General features: G+C 57.3%; 1 protein-coding gene across 6 annotated transcripts in view; it reads right to left on the bottom strand.

The window, feature by feature from the left end:
* The window catches only part of SRCIN1 (SRC kinase signaling inhibitor 1), a 174581-nt gene that overhangs the window by 28667 nt on the left and 122807 nt on the right, over nucleotides 1-23107 (bottom strand). For 2 of the 6 annotated variants that reach the window (XM_081582291.1, XM_081582289.1), the window contains exons 3-8: nucleotides 15713-16014; nucleotides 12499-12597; nucleotides 5577-5600; nucleotides 1413-1608; nucleotides 607-805; nucleotides 70-163 (exon numbers count right to left, since the gene is read on the bottom strand). In XM_081582291.1, coding sequence (XP_081438417.1) covers nucleotides 70-163; nucleotides 607-805; nucleotides 1413-1608; nucleotides 5577-5600; nucleotides 12499-12597; nucleotides 15713-15991 — 891 coding nt within the window. In that variant the 5' untranslated portion in view covers nucleotides 15992-16014. Of the gene's footprint in view, nucleotides 1-69; nucleotides 164-606; nucleotides 806-1412; nucleotides 1609-5576; nucleotides 5601-12498; nucleotides 12598-15712; nucleotides 16015-16109; nucleotides 16239-23107 lie in introns of all 6 variants that reach the window. The other 4 variants (XM_081582294.1, XM_081582290.1, XM_081582293.1 and 1 more) reach the window with 3 other exon arrangements.

Here is a 23107-nt window from a genome sequence, read left to right as displayed (position 1 = left end):
AGTGACTAGACTCTGCCCCTGGACCCATCTTCCCAGCCTTCCCCATGCCCTGGGCCTCCCCAGCCATACCCGAAGGTCCCCATTGGTGAGGTGTGAGCCAGGGAAAGCGGCGTAGAGTGGCTCCTTCCTATAGATCTTGATAATACTGCGATCCTGGATGTCCCTGAGGGGAGGAAGGGGTGCAGAGGGTCACCATCCCCCAGCCTTGCGATGAGGGGGGGGCACCTCCAGGCAAAGGGAAGAGGGGTGGCAAGAGGGGCCGCGAGCTCCAACCCCTTAACTCCTTGCTCAGTGGATTCGTGCCTCAGGCTACCTGCCACCAACACACTGCCAGCAGCTTCCACCCCGTTAACCTCGGCCTCACGAGCCATTTTCAGTTTAGCTCAAGCCAAGGCCAACCAGCAGGGGTGGATGAGTTAAAGGGGAGGCGGTGGGGCCGAGATGACCGAAGAACGGGGCGGGGCGGTAGGGCTCCGGGAGGAGAGGGGAAAAGGGCTGAGGTTAGGTGAGGAGGCGGCTGGGGAATGACTGTGGCTGTGGCTTCGAGCCCCCCGCGGAGGAGGAGTATCGGGGAGCCCACCCCATCCCCCCCGGGGCCACGCCCACCGGACGTCCTCCAGCTCGTAGAAGACGTTGCGAGCCTCATCTTTGATAAGGATGGCTGTGTTGGGCGACTTCAGCATGCCCATGGTGAGCTTCTGCGGGAACATGTGCGCGATGAGTGCGTGCAGCGTGTCCAGGCTGCTAACCTCGTGGGTGATGTGCACGCGCCGAGTCTCCTCCCCGAACTGCAGGAACAGCACCCCTGCAAAGGAGACGCCACCCTCGGTGTCGGGGCCGCCACCGCCACCACGCCGGCGGCTCGGGGAGCCTTCGGGAGTCCCGCTGGTCCCGCAGAGGCAGGGTCTGAGGCCGGACGCCGCCCCGGAATGCAGGTGTACCCAGGCACTCCTCATGCTGCCGGCCTCTCAGGGCACCTCCTCGACCCCAGGCAGGCTGGAGTCCGGACGAGGAAACGGAATTGAGGGCCGGAGCAGTTGGAGCAGAAACTGAGAATGAGGGGGAGAGATGAGGGAAGCGGGGAATGAAGGAAAGGGGGGCTGCTGAAGGGGGTAGGAGAGAGGAGGCTTAGAGAGGGAGAGAGGGACAGGGAAGGGGGTGCGGAGGGAGAGAGTAGTGAGGAAAGAGAGGTGAAGAAGGCGGGTAAGAGAGCAGCTGAGGAGGGAGAGGCCATGAGGGGAGGAGATTGGGGGAGGAGGGGTGGGCGGGATGATGGGGGTGGGGGAGGGGAGCCAGAGTCTTCCTAGAAAGGTGATTGAAGAGAGATGAAGTCAAGGGGAGGGAGAGGATGCCGGGATGAGCAGAACAGAGGGAGGAGCCAGTGGCCAGAAGGGAAGATGGACCGGCAGTACCTGGTGAGCGCAGCTTGGTTTGGCTGGCTGAGCGGGAGAGGGGCAGGCTCTGTCGGAAGCGGTTCATTCTACTGAAGCCTAGGGGGAGCTCGGCCTCTGACATGGTCTCCAGTGACTCGGCGGAGGCGTAGGACAGCTTGGCCGCCTGGTCTGCCAGCCCAGGCTGGGCTCCCTGAGTATGGCGTGAGCTGCGGGTCTGCAGGGATGGGGTGGGGCGAGAGGAACCAAGCATGAGCCCCTTTGCTCTGCCCACTGCCCCCATCCAGGCCTGGGGAGCCCCAGCCAGCCAGCGACACACACACACACACACACACACACACACACACACACACACACACAGGAGGGTCTCCTGGATTTCAGACTTGCTGTGTGGCTGCAGGAGAGTTCCCCAACCTTTTGGGGCCTCAGCCTCCCCAGGACACCCAGCAGGTAAGGACTGGGCAGAGGACTCAGGCACCCTGGGAAGCCAGACAAGAAACCATCTGAGCAGGAGCCATGGGCACGCCTGCTATTTTAAGCTTCCAAAGAACAACAACACCACAAATTTGTCACCGAGGTGAGCAGCAGAATCATTGAGCAAATTGGGGCATTAGTTCCAGACATTAATTAAGTGGCGGTTTTGTGAGTGATGAATTTATCCTTCCTGGAGTTCAGAGGGTTGGGGTGGGGGTGGGTAACTGGGTCCAGGAAGAAAGCAGAGAGCTAGGGACCCCAGGATCCCAGTTCTGGGAGGCATGGGCCCTCAAAGAGCTGGGCACAATGTCCTGGACCTAGGGTGACTGGAAGAACCACCCCAAGACCCCTCAAACCAATTGGACCCCAGTTTCAAACAGACTACCTGCCTAGTACATGCAGTGCACATGCTCAGCCCACACAAACACATGGCCTAAGTGCCAGGCCTCAGCCCCTCCCTGCATGGCACATGCTGCCACATGGCCAACGTGCCTGGCTAGCCGCCCAGAAAGGCCTCCTCCAGTTCATCATAGCAGCCCTTGTCCTGAAGCTACAGCCGAGGGTGATATCTGCCTGGGGCTAGGGAAAGGTGTCACCCAATGACCATCCCCTGCCCCAGGAACAGTTCGATTACCCTCTCTTGAGGAGAGGGGACACCCTGATTTCAATTGTACTTCAAGAACCTATTTTTGGCTGAAGGGCTGGAGCTCTCATTCAGTCACAGCTCCTCCCAGTCTGCCCCAGCTCCTCCCCTCAAACCTGGTTGCTGTCAGAAACTCATTTATTTAAGGGTGAAAGATAATGAATCAGATCTACATCATTCTGTTATGCAACATTATATATATATGAGATGTATCACATATACATGTTATCAAGAAAAAGATCATGTTGCCCAACCAATTGTATTTTTTTATAAAATAAATTGCCTATTTTTAACAACCACAAATCATTCAAAACGATTAACACTGGTTATCTTGGGGCTGAGACACACCTTTCTCTTTACTTTATACATTACCTGGCTGTGTGAACTTTATACAATCAGAATATATAATTTTAATATTTTTTGTTTTTTATAGTGCTAGTGTCTTTTAAAAATATTTATTTATTTATTTGGCTGCGTTGGGTCTTTGCAGCATGGGGGATCTCTCATTGCAGTGCTTGGAGCTCTCTAGTTACAGCTCTTGGGCTCAGTAGTTGCGGCACGCCCGCTTACTTGCCCTGCAGCAGGCGGGATCTTAGTTCCCCAACCAGGGATCAGACCTGTGTCCCCTGCAATGGAAGGTAGATTCTCAACCACTGAACCACCAGGGAAGTCCTCATTTTTATAATTAAAAAAAAAAAACCAACAGTAAAAGTATCTCTAAAAAGGAATTATTCTCCTCAGCTCCCTCCTTCCCTAAATCCTGATTAACCCCTAATCTCCATCTTCCTATTGACTCAATTTAATGTTCCAATCAGATTAGCACTCTCAAAAGAAAGCATCTTCTGATGAGCAATGTGCCCAGCTGTCCCCAAAGTGGCCTCAGAGCTTGGGGATGCTGCAGGTCAGATTTGGGGACATTAGTGGGCATCCAGCTTCAAGTATAATGCTTTGATCAGCGGGTGGGCATAGGTCTGGGGAGGAGGGAGGCTGCATAGGAACTGGGCCCACTTGTGGGATGCCTGGGCCCAGACTTTGGAGCCTGCAGTTCAGTTCTAGGCTGACCACAAGGGCCGGCCTGTGCCCCTCTCTTTCCTCACAGTGTGGGAAACCAGGCCTGGTCTGGTGGTCATGAGGTTGCCGGGCAACTGGAAGGTCAGTGGTTGCCAGGCTAGTGTGGATGAGGGGATACAGAATTCAGGCAAGATGAGGCAGCTAGCAGGGATGAAGAGTAGGGGGTGGCCACAGCGCCTCGGGGGGACACAAATGAGTTGCCGATAAGAAGATAGAACAGGAACCAAAATGAAGGGGAGTAGGGATCCTAGGGACTGAGAAGGCAGCCCCTTGCCCAGGGAACCCTGGGAGAAGACACACCCACATTCCCTGCCCCACCAGTTCCAGTCTCCATCCTGGTCTCCTGGGCTCTTATTCCATTCTCATAGCCTTTGTAGAAAACCCTCTTGAGAAGAGAGAAAGCACAATAGCACTTCTCTCCAGCCCTGAGCTGGGAAAACAGAGCAGAGAAAAAGTGAGACATCAAGAAGGACTTCCTGACTACAAGGGAGATGGGAAGAGAACAAAATAGTAATTCAAACAGAGCTCTGCAAGGATAGGAAAGGGCTTCCCAAAGATGCGAAGCAGTGAGCACTGGTCCCTGGAGATGCTCCAGGGAGGAGCTGATGACTCCTAGTCAGATATCAGATGGAGGGAACCTTGAGTAGGGGTGGTCAGACTAGGATCTGAGGTTCCCAAAGGCTGTCCACAGATGGGGGCAGAATCACTTGGGAGCTTTTAAAAATACTCTCTCCAGGGCTCACATTCACTGAATCTGAATCTCTGGAGGTTACAGCCTGGGGTTCAAAGTTTTTGACAGGCTCCCAAGGTGATTCTGAGTGGAGAATCATGTCAGCATCCATGATGCTAACAGCTAATGAGGTAAGGCTCCCCATGAGCCAGGCATTGTATTTAGGACATGCAGTCTCTCCTCCCTTCACTTTACATCAACTCTATGCCGTAGATACTGCTCCATTTTATGGAAGAGAAACCAAGGCTCAGGGAATTATGTAACTTGCCCAGGTCACTCAGCTAGTTAGTAGCAGACTGGAATTCACCATACGGCAGTTTGGCCCTCGGCCACATGCATTGAACCACTATGCGCTACTGCTTCCTACAAAAAGCCTATAATGTCTGACACCACAAATCTACAATTCTGTGGTTCTCTGATTCAAGAACTTCTCTTTGGGAGGATGCATGCAAACAAGATGTTTGGAGCATGATGGCACTGGGGGAGTCTGGAATGTATACCTCCCACCCCCTGTCATGATGCCCAGGATTTGAGGAACCGGGGACTCCAGGATGCAAGCAGCCAGCTAACGTGGTTCAGTTCTAACTCTGGTGCCAAAGAAGATAGAGAGGTCCCAGAGTGTTCTCCCCCAGGGGTCATCAGGATGTCCTTGGAGGGCACAGACAGATCTCCAGCTATGGATGGTCCAAACTCTCCAGAGGAGGCAGGAGAGCACCATCCTTGAGCTCAGTCCTCCACTTGGGCAACAGGTTTGGGGGGTGCAGGGCTGTGAGTCTCTTGCCTGGCATGACCAGCTCTCTCCATAGTGGAAAGTAAGAAAGGGATGAGGGACCTATTGTAGTCACGGGGGCTCCCGTCTGGAGGGGCCTTCCTCCTCCAAACTTGGAAAATGAAGTCTGAGTTCAGAGAACAAGGCCCTCAATAAGATCATGGGATCCAAGTCCCTCCCTCTGAGCCAGCTGTCTCTCCAAGTAGGGGGAAATGCCTCTCTCATTCCCAAATGCCCTTGTATCTCAGGGTAAGCCTGAGCATCCCCCATCCAGATTCCCAGTACGAGTGGCCCAAACAGCCACACTGGCTCCACAAGCCCCTGGCAGGTGAACCCAGGCTCTCTCAAAGCAGCAGCCCCAGCCTGCAGCCCCAAGGCCCACTGCCCACACCAGACGGTCCCCTGCAGACGCACACCCCTGTGCAAAGCATGTGCAGGGAGGGTTGAGGGGGGGACAGCACATGCAGTTGTCACGGAAGCAGATGCACCACCACTGACCTTGAAACTCCAGTAGTTTGGCTGCTGATGGAAATAAGAGAAGAGATGGTTATGTGGGGGCTGGGAGGGGAGAATAGGGCCAGGGGTAGGTTAGAGACCCTTGGCGCTCAGCACTCAGCCCTGGGCCCTCCACCCTCCCTGGAACAGGAAGGAAGCCATGCCTGGTACATCCCACTCTCTATGGAGACCGGGGATGGCCCTGAGCAGGCTCCAGGCCTGCTAGTGGGGGAGGGGAGAACCATTCCAGATGTTTCTAAGTCACGCAATCTAGTCATGGTAACAGTCCTCAGAGAGTTACAGGCAGGAAAAGACGCAGATGACCATGATATGAGAACACGTGAGATGCTGGCAGAGATGAATCAGAGCTGCGGGGTGAGAGAAATGGCATCTGGTTGTGCCAGCTGAGGGAAACTGTCCGAAAGAGGTGGCATTGGAGCTGGGGCTTAAACAAATGAGCAGCTGGAGGTTGGGAGGAAGGGCATGGGCAGAGGGCCTGGGGCAGGCATGTGGTGGGTGTGTTGAGGGGACAGTCCAGTTTGGTTGGGGCAGAGCCTGGGAAAGTAGCATATTAAGCTGCGAAGGGGCTATAAGGGCACCCTTAAATGCTGAGGGAAAGAATTTAGACTTAACTAAACGAGGTGGACAAGCAGAAAGCATTTGAGTGAAACCAGGTGGGATAGGAAGTGGACCGCAGGAAGGTTGACTGGGCAGGGAGTGGAAGAGGGAGGCAGGGAGCCAAGGCCAGGGCAAGAGGTCTGTGTGACATGATGGACCCAGATTTCAGGGAAAGTGGACAGACACCCGTCACCCCACAGCCCTGGGCAATGGATGGGAAGCCACGGGCAGCAAGGGATCGTCGGCGATGTCCTGTGGGCGGACAGATGAGACAGTAGGACTCCTTGCTCCCCTAGAATGGGTGTGTTAGGCTTCTCCTCATTCACAATAACCTAGAGTCACCCTGCCTTCTCCGGAGGCCAGAAGGCCCCTCCAGATGGCTAAGGACAAGGGAGAAGTGGCCCGGAGGCTGGGCTGGTTCTTGGCAAAGCTGAGGGCACCCTGCTGACCGGTGCCAGTCTCAGCAGGGAGACAGAGGCAGCAGATGGCCTGGCCCTGGGGTGCCTGGCACCAGCAAACGAGATTCCCTAGGCCTCAGAGCCGCTGGCAGAGGAGAGGAACACCAAGGGTCCCTGCTGGCGGAGGGCACCACGGTGGGGTGTCCTGTGGACCTGAATACTTTATGGCAGGAAGGAGCTGGAGAGGGATCCTGCTGGGAGGGAGGCTTCAGACCTTTAGGGTGGGGATGATGCCACTAGGGCTGGGATGAAGAGGGTTACTCACCAGGACCATCCCATTTGGGCCACAGCCCCACCCCTCCCCCCAGCACTGGCTCCAGGAGATGCAAAAGATAATCACATGCCTGGCAGAGGAAGGGGACAACGAAGTGTGTGCCCTCACCAGTACCTAGAACCATCTATGGACACAAGCCAGTACCTAGTACCCCATGGGTGCTGAGTGGAGGTGGGGCGAGGGGCTGGAATAACAGGCTCTAGCCACAGCTGCCTGTGGCCTTGGGAAGGGAAGGGGGAGCAGAGGGAGTGGACATGTGATTGAGGTTGGGGCAGGGAGGAAGAGCCAGGGAGAGGGCAGGGGAAGGTTTATGATGAGAGTCATGTCTGCAGCCCCAGTGGTGATGGACGGCTCTGCAGAGAAGGCCGCCATCCCTCATCCAGCTGCACGTCCCCGGTGTGCACACAGACCACCCGTGGAGCTGCGTACAGACTCTCAGACAACCTCCCATGAGCACATCACCACAAACACACCCAGAGCAACAGACACACCCACAAAGGGACACAAACACTTGGAGAAGAGCCGGCCACAGTCAGAAACAAACAGAAACTCAGAGACAGAGATATCCATAAGTGGACCAACCCCATCCATACAAACATGCACCCCCTATTCCCACCCCCACCCCGCACCAGACACTGACCTGCTCACACACACTTCTACAAGCAGAATCACAGAGGCACCGCCCCCCCAACCCTAGCCCCTAGGGAGTCACGGAAACACACAGAGACATGGATGCCCACTCACACATATGCATATGCACACACAACTACAGAGACACACAAAGCAATGCACACACACACACACACATACTATGCACACACACAAAGAGAAAGTTGCATGCCTCCCTCCCCCCACTAGCCGGGTCATGGTGCCTCTGGCCACCTCAGCCACTGTACCCGGCCTGTGATGTCCCAGACATCATGTGTGAGGTAGGACAATCACGTGTCCTGATTCAAAAGAAGCAGAAAATGCCCCTCCCCCACCCAGCCCCAAAAGTCAACATACCAGGCTCAGTATGTGACTGGTGCCCACCTCATATCTCTGGGAGCGGAAGAGGGATGGGTCCTGGCTACAGCCATGCTAGCTGTGTCCCCAACGTGGGCCTGCCTCAGGCAACACTAGGCACATCCCTGGGGCACTCAGACCTAGAGAGATCACTAGCTGGGGCCAGGGAAGAGGACTGGGTGGCACCAGTGCCCCAGGACGGGCCAGCCAAGCCCCACTAGAGGGTAGAGGGAAGAGTTGCTGTCTTTGTGCTTGGTGAACTTGGAGTGAGGCTGGGACCAGAGTCCCAGGACGCGGGGCGCTGGCTGGTAGGGCACGCAGAATGCTGCCCTTCTGTCACCTCCGGAAAGTGGGAAGGACGGTCCTCTCAGGTTGTCCCCACCAGGGTGAGACACAGTCTCCTGGCAACTTAGTGTCCTTGGAGGGGAAAGCTGTAGTAGGGAGAGGGCCTTGGGGATGTTATGCATCCCTGTCTATCTCTTTCCAGGGTATTAAACCCCTGGGACAGCCTTGGGTGACTGAGACCAGAGGCTCCTCCTGTTTGCTAAGGTAGGACTCTCTTTGTCCAGTGGCCAGCACCCTTTCCTCCTCACCCTCTTCCTGGCTGTCAGCTCCTCCCACCCTGCCCCACACAGTGCCCGGTATAAAAGGGCCTCTCAACAAATATTTGGCCACAAATTAGTGCCAAGAACTCAGGACCAGCGATGGACGGGGGGTGGGGTGGTATACCTCTGCATACTCTTCCCTGGCCCCACTCTCCATCTCCTGGCACCCCGCACTGCCCAGCCTTCTAGGTCTTTTCCCTGGAAATTGCCCAGCACCATAAACCCCTGGCAGAGAAGGCAATGGCACCCCACTCCAGTACTCTTGCCTGGAAAATCCCATGGACGGAGGAGCCTGGTAGGCTGAAGTCCATGGGGTCGCTAAGAGTCAGACACGACTGAGTGACTTCACTTTCACTTTTCACTTTCATGCATTGGAGAAGGAAATGGCAACCCACTCCAGTGTTCTTGCCTGGAGAATCCCAGGGACGGGGGAGCCTGGTGGGCTGCCGTCTATGGGGTCGCACAGAGTCGGACACGACTGAAGCGACTTAGCAGCAGCAGCAGCAGCAGCAGAAACCCCTGGAAGGAGGACAGGGGGCAGGAAGGGCCCAGAGAGATCTGGCTCCCCAACTCAAGGGTAAAGCTGTCTTCCTCCTCCAGACTAAGAAAGGGGGTGTCTCACCTTTCCAGAGGACAGTGAGACTGTGGAAAAAAGGAAGGGTTGCATAGGAAAGCCACTTGAGGGTCATCACTTGTAGGGAAGTCTGAGGGGAGCAGGAGCAAAACGAGAGGGGTTCTAAGAGGATAATATGGAAGTCAACCATCTATTCTGTAGGGACCAGGCTTTCAGTAATATGGGAAGAGAGCTTCCTGGAGACGCAAGGAAGCACTGCCGGGGGTCCTCAAACTCCCAGGTGAGAAGAGGAACCAACTTCTTTCCTCCGGGGGCTAAGGAGTTAACACCCTGCCTCCTCCACCCTAGGCATCCTTGGAGGGGGGGTGGTTCTTCCCTCCCCCTGCAGCTAGTCCTTCTCCCCGACTCCTGCCCTGGGAGGGCGGGGCCTTGTCCCCTGGGAGCCTCAGCCCCACCAGCTGAGGTCTCTCCCCTCCCCTGGGCAGAAGTCCCCTGCAGGCTAGGTGAGTGCATGACCCTTCCCTGACCTCGAGCCCCGACGACCACGCAGCCTCCAGAGAGGAAGGGCACCCTATGGGTCGCACCCTAGCTCCAGTCCCCTGGCTCCGCGTGCACCGGCGCACACACCCACCTCTCAACTCCAGTGAACACGCGTCCACGTAAACACTCGCCCCCCCACCCCGCCCCAGGCTGGGGCTCCTTAACGCCCCCCAGGGCTCCAGCCTCTCACCGCGACGCACGTGCCCGATTCCCCTGTGGACACGGCCGCCTCCTACCCTTCCCCATGCAGAGTGTGGGTGGAGGGCCAGGGTGGTGGTGCTGCGGGACCGGCGCTGAGCCGGAGGCGAGGGCGCACCCCGAAAAGGTCATGACTTTCTGAGGCTGGGGGAGGGGGCGCCAGCCGCATTTCGGGGTGGGGGCCGGTCCTCTGCGGAAAGCGGCGAACGCGATGGGGGAGGGGAGGGGGCGTTTCTCAGGGATCCGGAACCTCAGCGGCCTGAGCGCCCCCAGCCCCAGACCGGCCCTCCGAGCCGGTGGGAGGGCCTCCCGTCTCCGCGCCCCCGCCCCGCGGAACCCGAGGCAGCGACCTCGTCCCCCGTAGCCGCTCCCTCTTACCTGCGGCCACAGGTGTATGCGCGGGGGCCCCCAGCCCCAGGTCGCGCGTCGGGCGGGGGGAGGGAGGGCGGCCCCCTACTCCCACCCACCCCGGCTCTCCCCTCCCCCGGCCGCTTCCGCCTCCGCCGCAGCCGGTGCCCTTTGCTGCAATGCGAGAGCCGCCGCCGCCTAGCCGGCCCGGGCCCCGGTCGCCCCGGTAACCGCGACTCCACCTGGCGCGGCACGGCGCGCCGCCGTGCACATCCTCTCTTCGGCCCCCTCCCCGGCGCGGCCCCGCCGGCGCAGCCCTGCCGAGGAACGGCGGAGGCTGGTGGCTGCGTCGCCGCGGTCACCCGATACGCCGGCCCGCCGCCCGGGACTCGGGTTGCAGCAGGAGAGAGGGAGGTTAGACAGCTTAGTGGAAGCGGGGGAGGGGCTGCGACTTGGAGTCTGGCTTTCGGTCCCCTCCCAGGGTCTTTTTCAGGCCTCCACCCCCAACGATCTGGCCTAGGGAGGCGGGGAGGAGAGTGGCCCGTCTCCGGACCCTCCACCCTCTGAACTAACAGCCTCTCCCCACCAGGGTCTCCGCGGTGCACCGTGACCCTTCTAGCTCTCCAGTGATTCAATTCCCAGCCAAGCCTGGGCGGCCTAGGATGCCTAAATGTCCTCGGTGACGTCTGATCCTGCTCGACTGTGTGACTGGCATTTGCTGAATGTCTCTGGTCCTGCACTTCACAAAAAGGGGCCTCAGACACAGACATCCGGAAAGAGAAGTTTGATAAGGACTAGGTATAAAGTGATGACAAGATCCCGTGCAAGGCCCCTGTTGTCTGTACTTCAAAGCCCTGGAGTGAAGATCCCTTCAAGCTCTCCCCTTCCCTCCAACAGAGTAGATTCCAGATGTGGACAGGCCCGGGGCCCCATAACCTGGGACATCAAGTTCACCAAATCCAGCCTCACTTCCCTCCATCACTCCAACTCAAGACATTCCATCTGTTCCATTTGGGGCTCACACCTCATCCCCATCCCTGTCCCAGTCTGACCTCCATCACACACCTGACCACTCTAGATGAGTCCATTCCACTTGCTCTCTAGCCTCAGGGGCAGACACATCTCTGGTCCCTAAGTTCAGTCAATACTGGGCCAAGAGCTGGGAAGGGCAGTGGGCTGGGTGCCCTGTGAGTGATGCCAAGCATGCCAATCTCATGCTAGACTTGAGTTACACACAGCTAAGAGTCCCTGCTCTGGAGCCGTTTCCTAGGCTGTCACATTTTTCCTTCTCCTCATTCTCATTGAAAAACTCAAGACTTCCTGCCCTTCTCCAGGGGAACGAAGCAGGGTGCACAAGGAAGAGAAATGGCTCCCTCTTAGATTCTCTGCCACAGCACCTCCTCTGCCACCCTCAAGTCAAGGCCTCCTCAGGGCTGCCCCTGGCCTGTTGCAACCCTGACTCTCTGGTCCCTCCTCACCTCTGGGGCTTCAGATGCCTGTTTTTCTCCCATAGAAATGTCCAGGCCTGAGCTGGGAGGCCGAGCCCTTAAGATACTGTCTCAGGGTGTCCCTCTCCATCTTCCCATCAGGGAAACTGAGGCATGATGAAGCACCAGGCAATCAGTTCAGAACAAGCGGCTAGATGCCAAGGTCCTCTTCAAATTTTGAAATTAAGCATCAGACATAGCGAGAGGGGTGAGAGAGAGACATCATGTAGGACTTCCTGCTGATGAGACATCAGGGAAAGGCTGGGTCTGCTCAGAGATGGAGGGCGGGTGGGGATAGAGAAATGAGATGGTCTGCAGTGGGGGTGGGAATTGGGCACAAGAGATTCCTGAAAACCAGTGAGGGAGGGTAGGAGAGACATACTCCTGTTTAAGAGAGAAGAATTAAAAAAAAAAAAAATCTTAACCTATTCCCCCTCAAAAAAATTCCTTCCCCAGAGCCAAGCTTTGGCACAGGTTTGGGGAGGTAATTGGAGAAGGAAATGGCAACCCACTCCAGTATTCTTGCCTGGAAAATTCCACGGATGGAGGAGCCTGGTGGGCTACAGTCCATGGGGTCGCAAAGAATCAGACACGACTGAGTGACTAACACTTTCCCTTTCCCTTTGGGGAGGGAATGGTAGGAATTAGACTATCAAGGGAGAGAGTACAGGGCATAGGAGTCTTCTGAAAATGTGGGCTCCACATAAAAGAAAGGGGTGCAAAATTAAAATTCTGGATCTCCCCTTTCCAAAAAATTATCCTCCCCAAAGCCCAAGTCTGCCATGGGTCTGGGGGGTGGGATGAGGCGGGTGACTCACCTGGGCCGGCTGGCCAGCCCCGGAGGGGGCGGAGTCGCCATGGAGGTGGGAGCAGAGGGAGCTGAGGAGGCACACGGGGTCCACGGTCCAGCCGCCAACCTGTGTGTGCGAAGGGGGGGACACCCCATTAGGGGGAGCGGGCAGGAGCCGCTGGGGGACTGTGACGGGGCGGGGAGGGGAGTTCCTGGGGCAAGTTTGACACTGAGCTCGCACTGCAGAGGGACCCTGCAACACTGGCTAGTCCCTTACCAAGTCTACATCTCTAACTAGGGCCCTCGATCTGTTTCCGGGTGGGTCGTTCTCTCCAGTCAGGCTGGGGGCTCTCTGAGCCCAGGGCAAAGCCTTCCCCAACAGATACTCCTGAAGTCCTGTTTGTCGATTCTTGACTGCCTCTCTGGACACTGCAAGGGAGCTGCCCCTCACCTCTCCCCTCTTCCAGCTCTTCACTCCCTCCTGGCTGAAGCTGTCACCTCCTACCCCACAGACGTGGGAAGGAGGGGGCCTCGCCCCAGTGTACCTGTGGCCCTGCAGCACCGCCTTTCTCCCCGCCATCTCAGGGAGGCCACTTTCTTCTCCCACACCACACCTAAGACTGGAAACCCATCCCCTCCTGGTTCCTCCAGGCCTTCTTCCCCCTAAGCATCCTCAAAGTCATCCATCTCTCATTCGGTCACCCCACAAACATGTACAGAGCCCCAGCTAGGCTTAGGCACTGAGCACTAGATATAAGTGAAACATCTGTAGATCCTACCCACTTACACGCATGGCAGGGAATGAAAGAGTGAGGGAATAGAGGAATGGATTTGTGAGTGGCTGTGCTTTGGTTCATTTACTAAGTATTTACTGAGCGCCTGCCCTGTGCCAGTGAACGTGCCAGACACATAGGAGGCCCTCAAACATGCCCACATCCTCTCTCCCAGGCCTGCTGCCCCTTGAGGCTGCCATCCAGTCTGTCTTCATGTTTTTCTCTGGCCAGACCTCCCTAGACAGGTTTGCAGCCCAGGAGTCCTCTTCCCTCACCACCTCCAACCCCTGACACTAGCTGTTACATCATCATAGCTCGAGAAAGGAGTTCTCTATACCCCCTGGATCCACAGATCCTGGCTGGTCCCAATGGCTGTTTCTCTTTCCCTGTCCTTCCAGACTTCAGAAGTGTAGGGGGCCCTCCTACTGGGTCTTCCTCCCCTTCCTCAGGGATATAGGACATTCCTGGTCCCCTCTCCCCATCCGTCCTGGGCCCTCTCTCTTCTCAGACTCCATTCTGCCTTGGTGACCACACTTACCCCAGGTCCCACTTCCATTTCTGCCCACCTCGTGCTCAACCCCCTTTCTAGAGTCTTGAGTTGTATATTCAGTGCCTAACAGACATGCCCGTGAAACACCCCTATGCCCCCTCTAACTCATCTCCCCTCTTCCAGTCCCTCACCCTCCCAAACGTTTCCCTCCCAACCATCTTATTTCCACCTAAGCACCACCAACATCTCCCTGTCACCCAGGTTTTTCTGTCTTTGCCTCCTGGATCCAGGCAGCAAACAAGCCTTGCTCATCTTCCTTTCACCCCACCTCCACCCCATCCCTTTCCCTTCATCCTTCCTAACACTCTCTTCCTCCTTTCCTGCCCCTGCCTCCAGCCACTCCCCCTGTCCCCTCCTATTCAATCTAAAAACAACCATGGCCCTCCTAGTGTCCACCATCTGGCCCCCACACCTCCCACGGCCTCCCACCCTGAGCTTTCTGCATCAGCCTGTTGGACCTCTATGCCAGTCCCCAAAGCAACTCAGATCTATACTCACCTCCCATCTTCCTACCTCCAAAAACTGTTCTCTTCCTCCATGACCATTCAGACCCTTTTCATCCTTCTAAGCCTAGTCTAAGTACCTCTTCCTCCACGAAGCCTTCCCTGACCAGGGCTGTCCACCTGATCTCCCTTCCTCCAAACCCTCTTCCGACTGACTGTGCTCCTGATACTTAAGTTTCACCCCATCTAGATCACAAAGGGCCTTGCCCCCTCCTCCTGAGCCAGAGCAGCAGAAGGAATCCACTGAGAGGGACCCCTGAAGGGGAAGGCCTGATCTCCTTCATCTGCAACTCTCCCTTATCCCAGTTGGAACTCTGCTCCCGGGAGGGCTCTGGAGATGGTAAAAGGTAAAGGCTGGACAGAACTGGAGGTGATATGAGAGGCAGATAAGGTACGAGATATGCTCCGATGTATCTTTGTTCCCTGCCGTGAAGGTGGAGGTGGGCACAGTCTTCCCCCTACCCAGCCACGCCCAGCAGTACGTTGGAAAGGAGGACAGAGCCAGACAGCTGTGGGAGCAGGGACCGACACCCCAAGGCTTGACTGAAAGGATGCTGGCATGCTGATGGGAACAACTCCCCTCCCCTCCACTCTTTTCCCCAGAGTAGATAACACCTGAGTCTCAACAACCAACATGCAGCAGCTGTCAAGGCCCTGCACCAATGTGGGACTGTAAGTAGAAGGCCAGTCCCAAGAAAGAACGTCCTTGCAGAAAAGAAGGCCTTACTTGGATGCAGAGATGCATCCAGGAACCAAGGATCTGGGAGAGCTTTACAAAGGAAGCATCACACCTCATGTAGAAGGAGAGGAGTCCTGGACCAGGGAGGCTGGAGTCCTGGCTCCCCTCTAAGGCTTACTGATGACAGGAGATAAACCAGGCACAGAGAGGGGAGTCCTCTAGTTCAAACTCACACAGCAAGTCTTGGGGGAAGGAACGGGGTGAAGAATGGGGGAGGAGGGAAAGGCGCCAGGAATTCTGGGCTCTGTTGGGGCACAGCAGACCCAGCCTTCTGAAGCTCCCAAGGCCTGACCTTCCCTTAGGGGCCATATCACAGAGGTGCCGACCCCAAGGTATCCAAGCACTGGATGGACCCTCAGACTCAAAACAGTCAGTCCTGGAAGGCTGTCCTCCCCACCACTCTCTTGACCTCCCAGACAGCCTTCCTCTGCTCAGCCCACCAGCCCCAGTTGGAGGCTGGGCTTTCTCTGCCCAGTCCCATGCTCCAAATTCCAAGACTGCAGGCAGAAGTCTGGGCGCTGAGCCCCCATTCCCTTCCTTCCCAGGCTCCCCAAAGCCAACCAGCTGACTTCCACGTCCCCTCCTCTGACCCCGAGGCGTCTCAAAATCAGGATGAGCCTGGCGGCAGGGGCGCACAAGGCAGACCCCCTCCCCAGCCCGCGGCCGGCCCCACTCACCTGCTCCCGCATCCTGTCTTGCTGACCCCGCAGGGCTAGGGCATGCTGCGGGTACTTGCTCTTCAGGTGGTCCATGAAGGCATCGCGCTTGCGGTCGGCATCGGCCTTCTGGAGCCCGCTGAGCGCCTCCAGGCTCTGGGCAGCGATCACCGTGTGCCGCCGCTCGGACGTGTGCACCAGCCCCACGTTGGAGAAGCGCCGGCCCCCGCTGCCCCCGCCGCCCCCGCCCCCCAGGGTCCGGTACTCCCGCGGGTACTCGGCATCGTCTGCAGACAGCATGGGGGGGCTGCTCCGCTCCGGATCTGCGAGGGGGGAAAGGGGGTTCGGCGGGGTCACGGTGCGTGCTCGGCCCGGGACTGCCCATCCCCCACTGGGGTCACTGCGAGGAGGGGCTGACCTAAGGGGGGCGGCAAGAGGCGCCTGGGGTGAAGCAGGGGCTGCCCGACAGGCACTAGGAACAGAAGAGGCAGAACGGGGGCTCCAAGAAGGGTGGGGGGTCAAAGCCGGTGTCCAGCTTCCTGCTCTTCTGCAGGGTTGGGAGGATAATGATGCGGGTTAGGTGCTGACTTTAGGAGCCGAGGAGGGGTTGGGAGCAGGGGTCCTGGGCACCTCTCCAGCCGCACATTCCCTTCCTCCTTCTTTAAGCTGGGGTGAACCGGGGAGGGAAGCGGGGTTCCTTTTAGATGCTTCCTGCAAACTGTGGAAAGGAACCTGCACTGTCTTTCTTTCAAGAGCATCCTCTTGGGAGTGAGGTGGAGGCTAACCTCCTCCCTCAGACTAGCATGTCTAGGACACACTTGTCTTTAGGCTGGGGGTTGGCTTGGAAAAGGGCCAGGACTAGAAAACAATGGGGGGAGGGGGAGTGAGGGCAAAAATCACACTTCCAAGAAGATGCAGGTCCAGGGTCTGGGGCTTAGGACCCCCTTCCCCCGCCCCCCCGAGACAGACAGACAGACAGACAGGAGAGGCTGGGCACAGAGAAGACAGTGAGAGATGGATTGGGGACAAACTCAAAGAAAGTAGACAGAACAGCTCAAGCTTTCCCTGCTGGGACCCTCCTCTCCCCCCTCCCTTCCTTCAGTCTCCCTCCCAACACACACAAGTTCAAGACCTGTAAGGGACGCACAGGGGACAAAGGACAGCACAGAAGCGAAAAAAAGAGAAGGCCGGGGGTTGAGGTCTCCATGCAGAACTCTGAAGCCCGTCCCCACTTGCCCATCAGCCCTGAGCCCTCCCCTGGCCTCCCCAGGCCCAGTTCTGCAGTCTCCCACCCTCCAGCCTCCATGCTGACCTTCCCATAGCCCAGCAGGGACGGTGGTTCCAAGGCGTCACCCACACCAGGTATGGGAGGAACTGCTGGGGCTTACTTGAGCCATATTCCTGGTCATAACACGAATTTGCCCTCCCTCGTTTCCAGAAATCATCCACTTAGCAGACAAACATGGTTTTCCCAGCATACCCGCAGCCTCACAATCCACGAGTCTCAAAGGTGAAACCCTCAGGGTAGCGTTGGTCTGGAAGCATTGAGCTCTGTAGCAGACACGGGCAGTCCAACGCAGGGGCTAATTCACAGAGGCCGATGGGGGCACAAGTGGGGTGGTGCTGAGGATTTTGGGACCTGGCCAGGTTCCCTCCAGTGCAACCTCTCTTGGCCCCCCCCACACACACACACATTCACTGTTCCTCAGGCCCCTCCTGTCCACCACAGGAGGCAAGAGGACATTCAGCCATGTTCCAGAGAAAGCCACCCCTCGCCCCCACACACATACACTCCTCCCTGGATGTGGCCGAGGCATGTAGATCTCTGGGACAGACACCCAGTCGACCCAGCACCTCCCACCAAAACCAAGGGAAGAATGGCTCCCATAGACCCAGAGCTCTGAAGTTTCCAAGGGTCTGACTGATCAGTTATCATGGCCTTCAAACCTCGCTGCACCGCTGTGGGGGTATTACTGTAATCCCATTTCAGAAATGGGACTATTGAGGTCAGTGAAGTGCAGTGACATGCCCAAGCCGCAGTAAGTGGTAGTGGCCAGATTTGACTCCGATATTTATTAGATTAAACCTCACCCCTTCTCACCACACCTTCCTGGCCAGATGACAACTGTTTACTGATGGAACAATGACACCACTGGCACGCCTTGTTTACCTGCTATCTCCCCACCCTGGCGCTGGGTCTGGGGTCACCCCCCTCCCCCAGACGTCTGTCCCTCGGTTGTGCTCCCCAAAGTGAGGTCCAAACACTCGAGAGATGACTATGGGAGGAATGCTGTTTCAGAGCTTAATAGTTATACTTTTATTTTAAGGATTAAAAAAGAAGGCCTAACTCCTGATTTCACAGGTATCATTCCTTGGGATGGCAGTGAGCTAAGGTTTCCTTTTAAGTGAATGCATTAAGTTCAAAGTGAGTTAACGAAGAACAAATTGAGTTTGCATTAATACAGTATGAAGGTTCCCTGGTAACAAGGAAATTCCTGAAGCTGGCACCTGACTGAGGCTGGGAGCCCCAGGGCCATCTTGATGGGGACTCAGCCCTTGCTCTTGAGGCGCCAGTGGCAACCCATGGTGGCCAGTGAATATGGCCGAAAAGAAGGGACCTGAAAATCACCCAAAAGAAGGAGGGCCGGGATGGGGGGGCTGCTCTGGGTGCTGGAAAAATAGCCCCAACCAGAGTCAGGGGATTGCCTCCCATGACCCTTACACTCTGTCTTCCACTCACCCTCACCACCAGCTGGAGGATTGCTACCTCATGGGACACAACTGAGCAGGAAGAGACCCTCCATGGCGGAGCGCCCTGGATTCTTTGTTATCTTCCTTTGCTCAGTGTGGGGTGGACTCTGCCCACAGCCTTACTGCTGGAAGCCCAGCTTTCAAGCCCAGCTTGAGCCCTGACTGAGCCAGAGGGCCCGCCCCACCCGGGCTGTGCCAGCGAGCCAGGCTCGCCATGCCGCCTAGGGCTCTGGATACCTAGGTGCACTGGAAAGGTCAGTTCTCATCTGCCCTCCTGCCCTTCCACACCCCTGGACTCAGAAGAGCTCCTCATGCCCACCGGCACCCTCTGTGCCAGCTCCTGGGGAGCTGTGCCAGTGTCCTTCCCTGGCTCCTGGGGGCGGGGTCTCAGTGCACAAGGGTGGGGCAGGCGGTATACCAGCCTGAGAGAAGCAGGGACGGTAGGGAGGTCCAGGGTCACCCAGGCTCTCCCAGGTCGATTAAAGGGGCCAAGGTGGGGCTGGCAGGGAGGGGTCCAGGCTGCCAGAGCAGGCAGAGGGGAGGCAGAGGCTCCAGACGGTGAACGAGTGCCCACAGCCCTATTGATGACTATAGCCCCGTAAACCTCACAGGAGTGGATGGCACTGGGGGTAGAGAGGAGGCTGCTGAGCAGGCCCAGAGACAGCGGACCAAGGACCAACTCCTCCCTGCCTCATCCATGACAGGGCTCAGCCTCAGGTGCCCGGACACTGGCAGGTGTGTGCGGGGTCATGGGTGAGGTAGGACCTGGATTCTAGGGGGTGGCAGGGAGAGAGGAGGAAGTAGGAGAGACAATGGGCTGTCTTTGAGGGGACGTGGGGCTTTGATTTGAAAACTTCAGATGTTTAAGAACCTTAGAGATCCTTGGCTTTATTTAACAAAGAAACTCAGGGAAAGAGGTGAGGTGGCTGCCTGACTCAGGAGTCCTAGCTCCCTGCTCTGTGCAGAGTTCTCTCCTCTCTGTGGGGCCCCAGTGGACTGAGACAACTGGCCTGGGATTCTTGGTTGGGGCGCCATCCTGTTGCCTGGGGATAAAGAGGCCCTTGGGGGCTCAGAGGGCTCAGGCAAGAATTTATCTGAGCCAGCCCTGGGCACCCAAGGTCAGAACACTGGGAGAAAAAAAAGCCCAGACCAGAGACCTCCTGGGTTTAGAGTCAGCTCTTCCTCTGAGGGGTCCCAGGTTAACCATTCTTTTAGTTCTCCATTCTAAAAGCCTCTTCTCTCTCAGAGCCTGAGGGTACTAATCTATAAAATGGGGATAATATCTCTAAACCCCTCTCCTGGGTAGTGGGTGAGAAGCTGGCAAGACAATGAGGAGAAAGCACACTGTTTGGAATTAAAGACATTCCTGGCATGTGGGCTTTCAGGACAGCAGGACAGCCTTCCCATTGCCCCCAGGCCTGCTCCAGCCACCGCCAAGGCCTCAAGTGGCCCTGACCCTCCCCAGACTGAGCAGCCTGGTGAAAAGCCAAGGAGACCGATTCCAATCTATCAAGCAGTGGCTCTGGGTAGCAGCGGCCATGAGCAGATCGATGCTTCTGTTCACCGGCAGAGGCTGCTGAGGGATCTATCTGGGCAGGGGTCTTGTGGGTGGGGGGATCTGGGGAGGCAGATGGGACAGGGAGGCCTGAAGGCAGTAAGCAGACTGGATTCTACTGGGGCAGGGTGGAGAGACAAGGGACGCAGGGGAAAAATGGGAGACCCTGGATGGGGAAGCAGAGCCGGGGTACACTGCTGGAAGGGGCCTTGGGACAGATAGCCCCTGGGGCATGGGGGTTGGGGGAATCGGACAGATAAGTTGGCGGTCTTGCCATCTCTCCAAGAATCCTCAGTGTGCAAGGCCAGCTATAATTTTTGAGTCAGAGATTAAGGCTACAGGAGAGATGCCCAGGACTAGTGGAATCCAGCTCAGAATGAGGGGAAAGGGAAAGTGGGGAAGTGGGGGTTGCTTTCTCCTCCCCCAGCTCTGCCTTCCCCGCCTGGGCTAAGGGGACATGAACCTGCCTGGAGGCTGGCATGACCAGGGAGCAGTGGGCGCCCCCCAGTGGCCAGCTGCGGATAAAGGCGCAGGTGCTTGGGAAGAGAGCGACATTGTTATTTGCTCCACCAATTCCAAATTCCACATTTATGAGCCCAATTTATTTTTATCCTCACTGCATTCTTTCACAGGAGATCACTGTAACTCATGATGAGAATTAAGATCCCAAGGTTTCAGTGACACTGTGTCATCAGCTATCCAGCCTCTCCCCACCTTGCATCTTTACCCCAGATGTCACCATCGCTCTGTCCTCTGGCTGCCACTGGGCAACATTTACACATGACATCATCTTCAGAGGGGGAGAGTGTGGAGAAGGGGAGGGGGGAGGGAGAGGGAAGAAGAAAGAGGAAGGGGAGGAAATAGAGGGAAGAACAAAGCCACGAGCTACAGAAAAGAGAAGGGTCTCACTGGGGCCCCGGCTGGGAGGACCAGAGTTCAGGTCTCTGGGTCCCTCTCCCCAGAGATTGGGAGGGCAGGACAAGGCCCCTCCCGTGGGGACCTGAGGTCTCACAGGTGTGACCCCAACTGTGGCCTGGGCACCAGCTCAGGGAGTCCAGAGGGCCTGGGGCTAGATCCCAGTGAGGTCGGCAGGCAGGGCAAGCAGTGGGGAAGGTTGGGGGGTGGGGGGCGGTGCGTGGAGATTGCCAGAAAGGAGGAGGGCCTGGCTCAGACCCCAAAGTGCCCTGTCCGCGTACACACACACACTTGAATACATGCAGCACAAGTCCCACCATCTTCAGCCAAAGCAAGAGGAGCCCAAGTCACCCAGAAGGAGCCCTGAGGCGACTGCCACCATCGATTGTGCCTGACAATTCCATCCTGCTGGGCTGCTGGCGGCGGCACTGTGCTGGGAGGTCAGAGGCCAGGGGACAAAGGTCAAGCTTGGCAGAGGCTTCAAGAATCTGGATGAGGTGAAGGGATCATCCCTTCCCACCCCTCCCTCAGTGAAGAGGCTGACCCCTCAGCCTCCAGGCACCCCTGGCTCTGGCCCCCTGTGTGCCCACAGCCCTCAGTCAGCTATCTGTCTGTGGGTCCTTGGAGCAGAAGCCCATCTGTGTCTGTTTTCTAAAACCATCTTTTCCGCCCCATACCACAGAAACCAAAGTCATTTTCCGGGCAATTGCCTTTCTGTAAACATTCCTGTGTAATATCCCCCCAAATTGCTAATGCCCAGCACCCTGTTGAGTCTCCCCGTCACTCCAACCAGAGCCTCGGAGGTGGGGGCAGGCGAAGGGAGGAACAGCCATCAGGGGGAGAGGATTAAGGACGGGGCTTCACGTCCAGCTCCTGGCATGAACCCCCACACCTGCCCTGGCCGTGTTCCCCCCATTCCCCACCAACCCAGCCCCACTCCCCTGAAGGTCAGGCCTCCTCAGGAGACTCTGTCTGGGCCTGGAGGGATGACAAAGAAGAAAGGGGGAGGGGATCCCATGGCAGGGAGGCCTGGGAGGAAAGGGAGAGGACTTGAAAGCATGCGGAGGATGGTCAGACAATAAAGGTGACTCCCTGGAACCTGGGAGCACAGGGGCAAGGCCAGGCAAGCTGTCATCGCTGGGCCCCCAGGGAAGGCAGTTCCCCTGTTCCTGAGGTATTGGGAAGGAAGACACAGAAGTGGGAAGAGGTCAGGTGGAGACCATCCCCACAATGGACCAATTCCCCAAGGCAGGGCAGTGCTGGGGGACAGGTGCAAGGCGAGAGGGTATCAGAGGCAGGATGGTCCTTGGCTGGTGACACAGATGCCCCCTCCCCACCCCCCAGCACTCATCTACAGAGCCACCGTGGAGAAGGGCCTGGGTTGGGTGGATTCTCCTGGCAGTACAGCAGCGAAACCGAGGACGGGTGAGGCTGAGCGAGTTAACTGTGCAGACTCCCTTCCCCGGGCTGGGGGGAGAGGAGGAAGAGGACTGTGACCCCCCTGGACTCTTCTAACCCCTTGCTCAGGGAACCCTACTCCCCACCTCCCCAGCCCCGAGGGAAGCTGGGCATCTAGACTCTAGGGGGGAGTGGGGTGGGGACCACAGAGTCTTCCCGGGAGGGAGCCGGGAGGCAGGGGCGGGTGTAGGGCACTGCCAGTCACAGCTTCATGCAGGCAGAAAAACACAAACCAATTTGCACAGATTTAAAACCCACCGAAGGCCACTTAGTTGGTAAACGAGTCGGAATCTAATTAAAGGACCTGTCAGGCCTGGGGGAGGGAGAGCTCACCTGCCTGGGTCTCGGCTGCTCCCCAAAGGGCTTCTGGAGCTTTCCCCAGGGAGAAGGCATCTGAGAGAGGGAGGGTGTCAGGCTCCCTGGGGGTGGGGCGGGCACTGCCCCAGCCAGAGTCTCCCTGCGCCAACTCTTCCCTCCCACCCTTCCACAGGCTGACTCTATGCTGCGATTCTTCCCACTTGCTCAGACCAGGAGCGCCCCAGGACAGGGCTTCTTCCCTCCAACTGGGCACATCTCAGGGCAGGGCCCATGCCTCCTCCCTCAGACTGAGAGCCTTTGTGTTCCCCCCTTAGATTGGGGACACCCCAGAGCAGGGCCCCTGTCTCCCCCATCAGACTAGGGGCTCGACTAGGACAGAGCCTTGTCTCCCCTTAGACTGGGCAAGACCTGGGCCTCCT

This window comes from Giraffa tippelskirchi, chromosome 3, assembly GCF_054371585.1.
Source record: "Giraffa tippelskirchi isolate mGirTip1 chromosome 3, T2T-mGirTip1v1.2.pri, whole genome shotgun sequence".
Taxonomy (NCBI): Eukaryota; Metazoa; Chordata; class Mammalia; order Artiodactyla; family Giraffidae; genus Giraffa; species Giraffa tippelskirchi.
The sequence above is the reverse complement of the archived record's forward strand: the minus strand, read 5'-3'. Positions and strand labels throughout refer to the sequence as shown.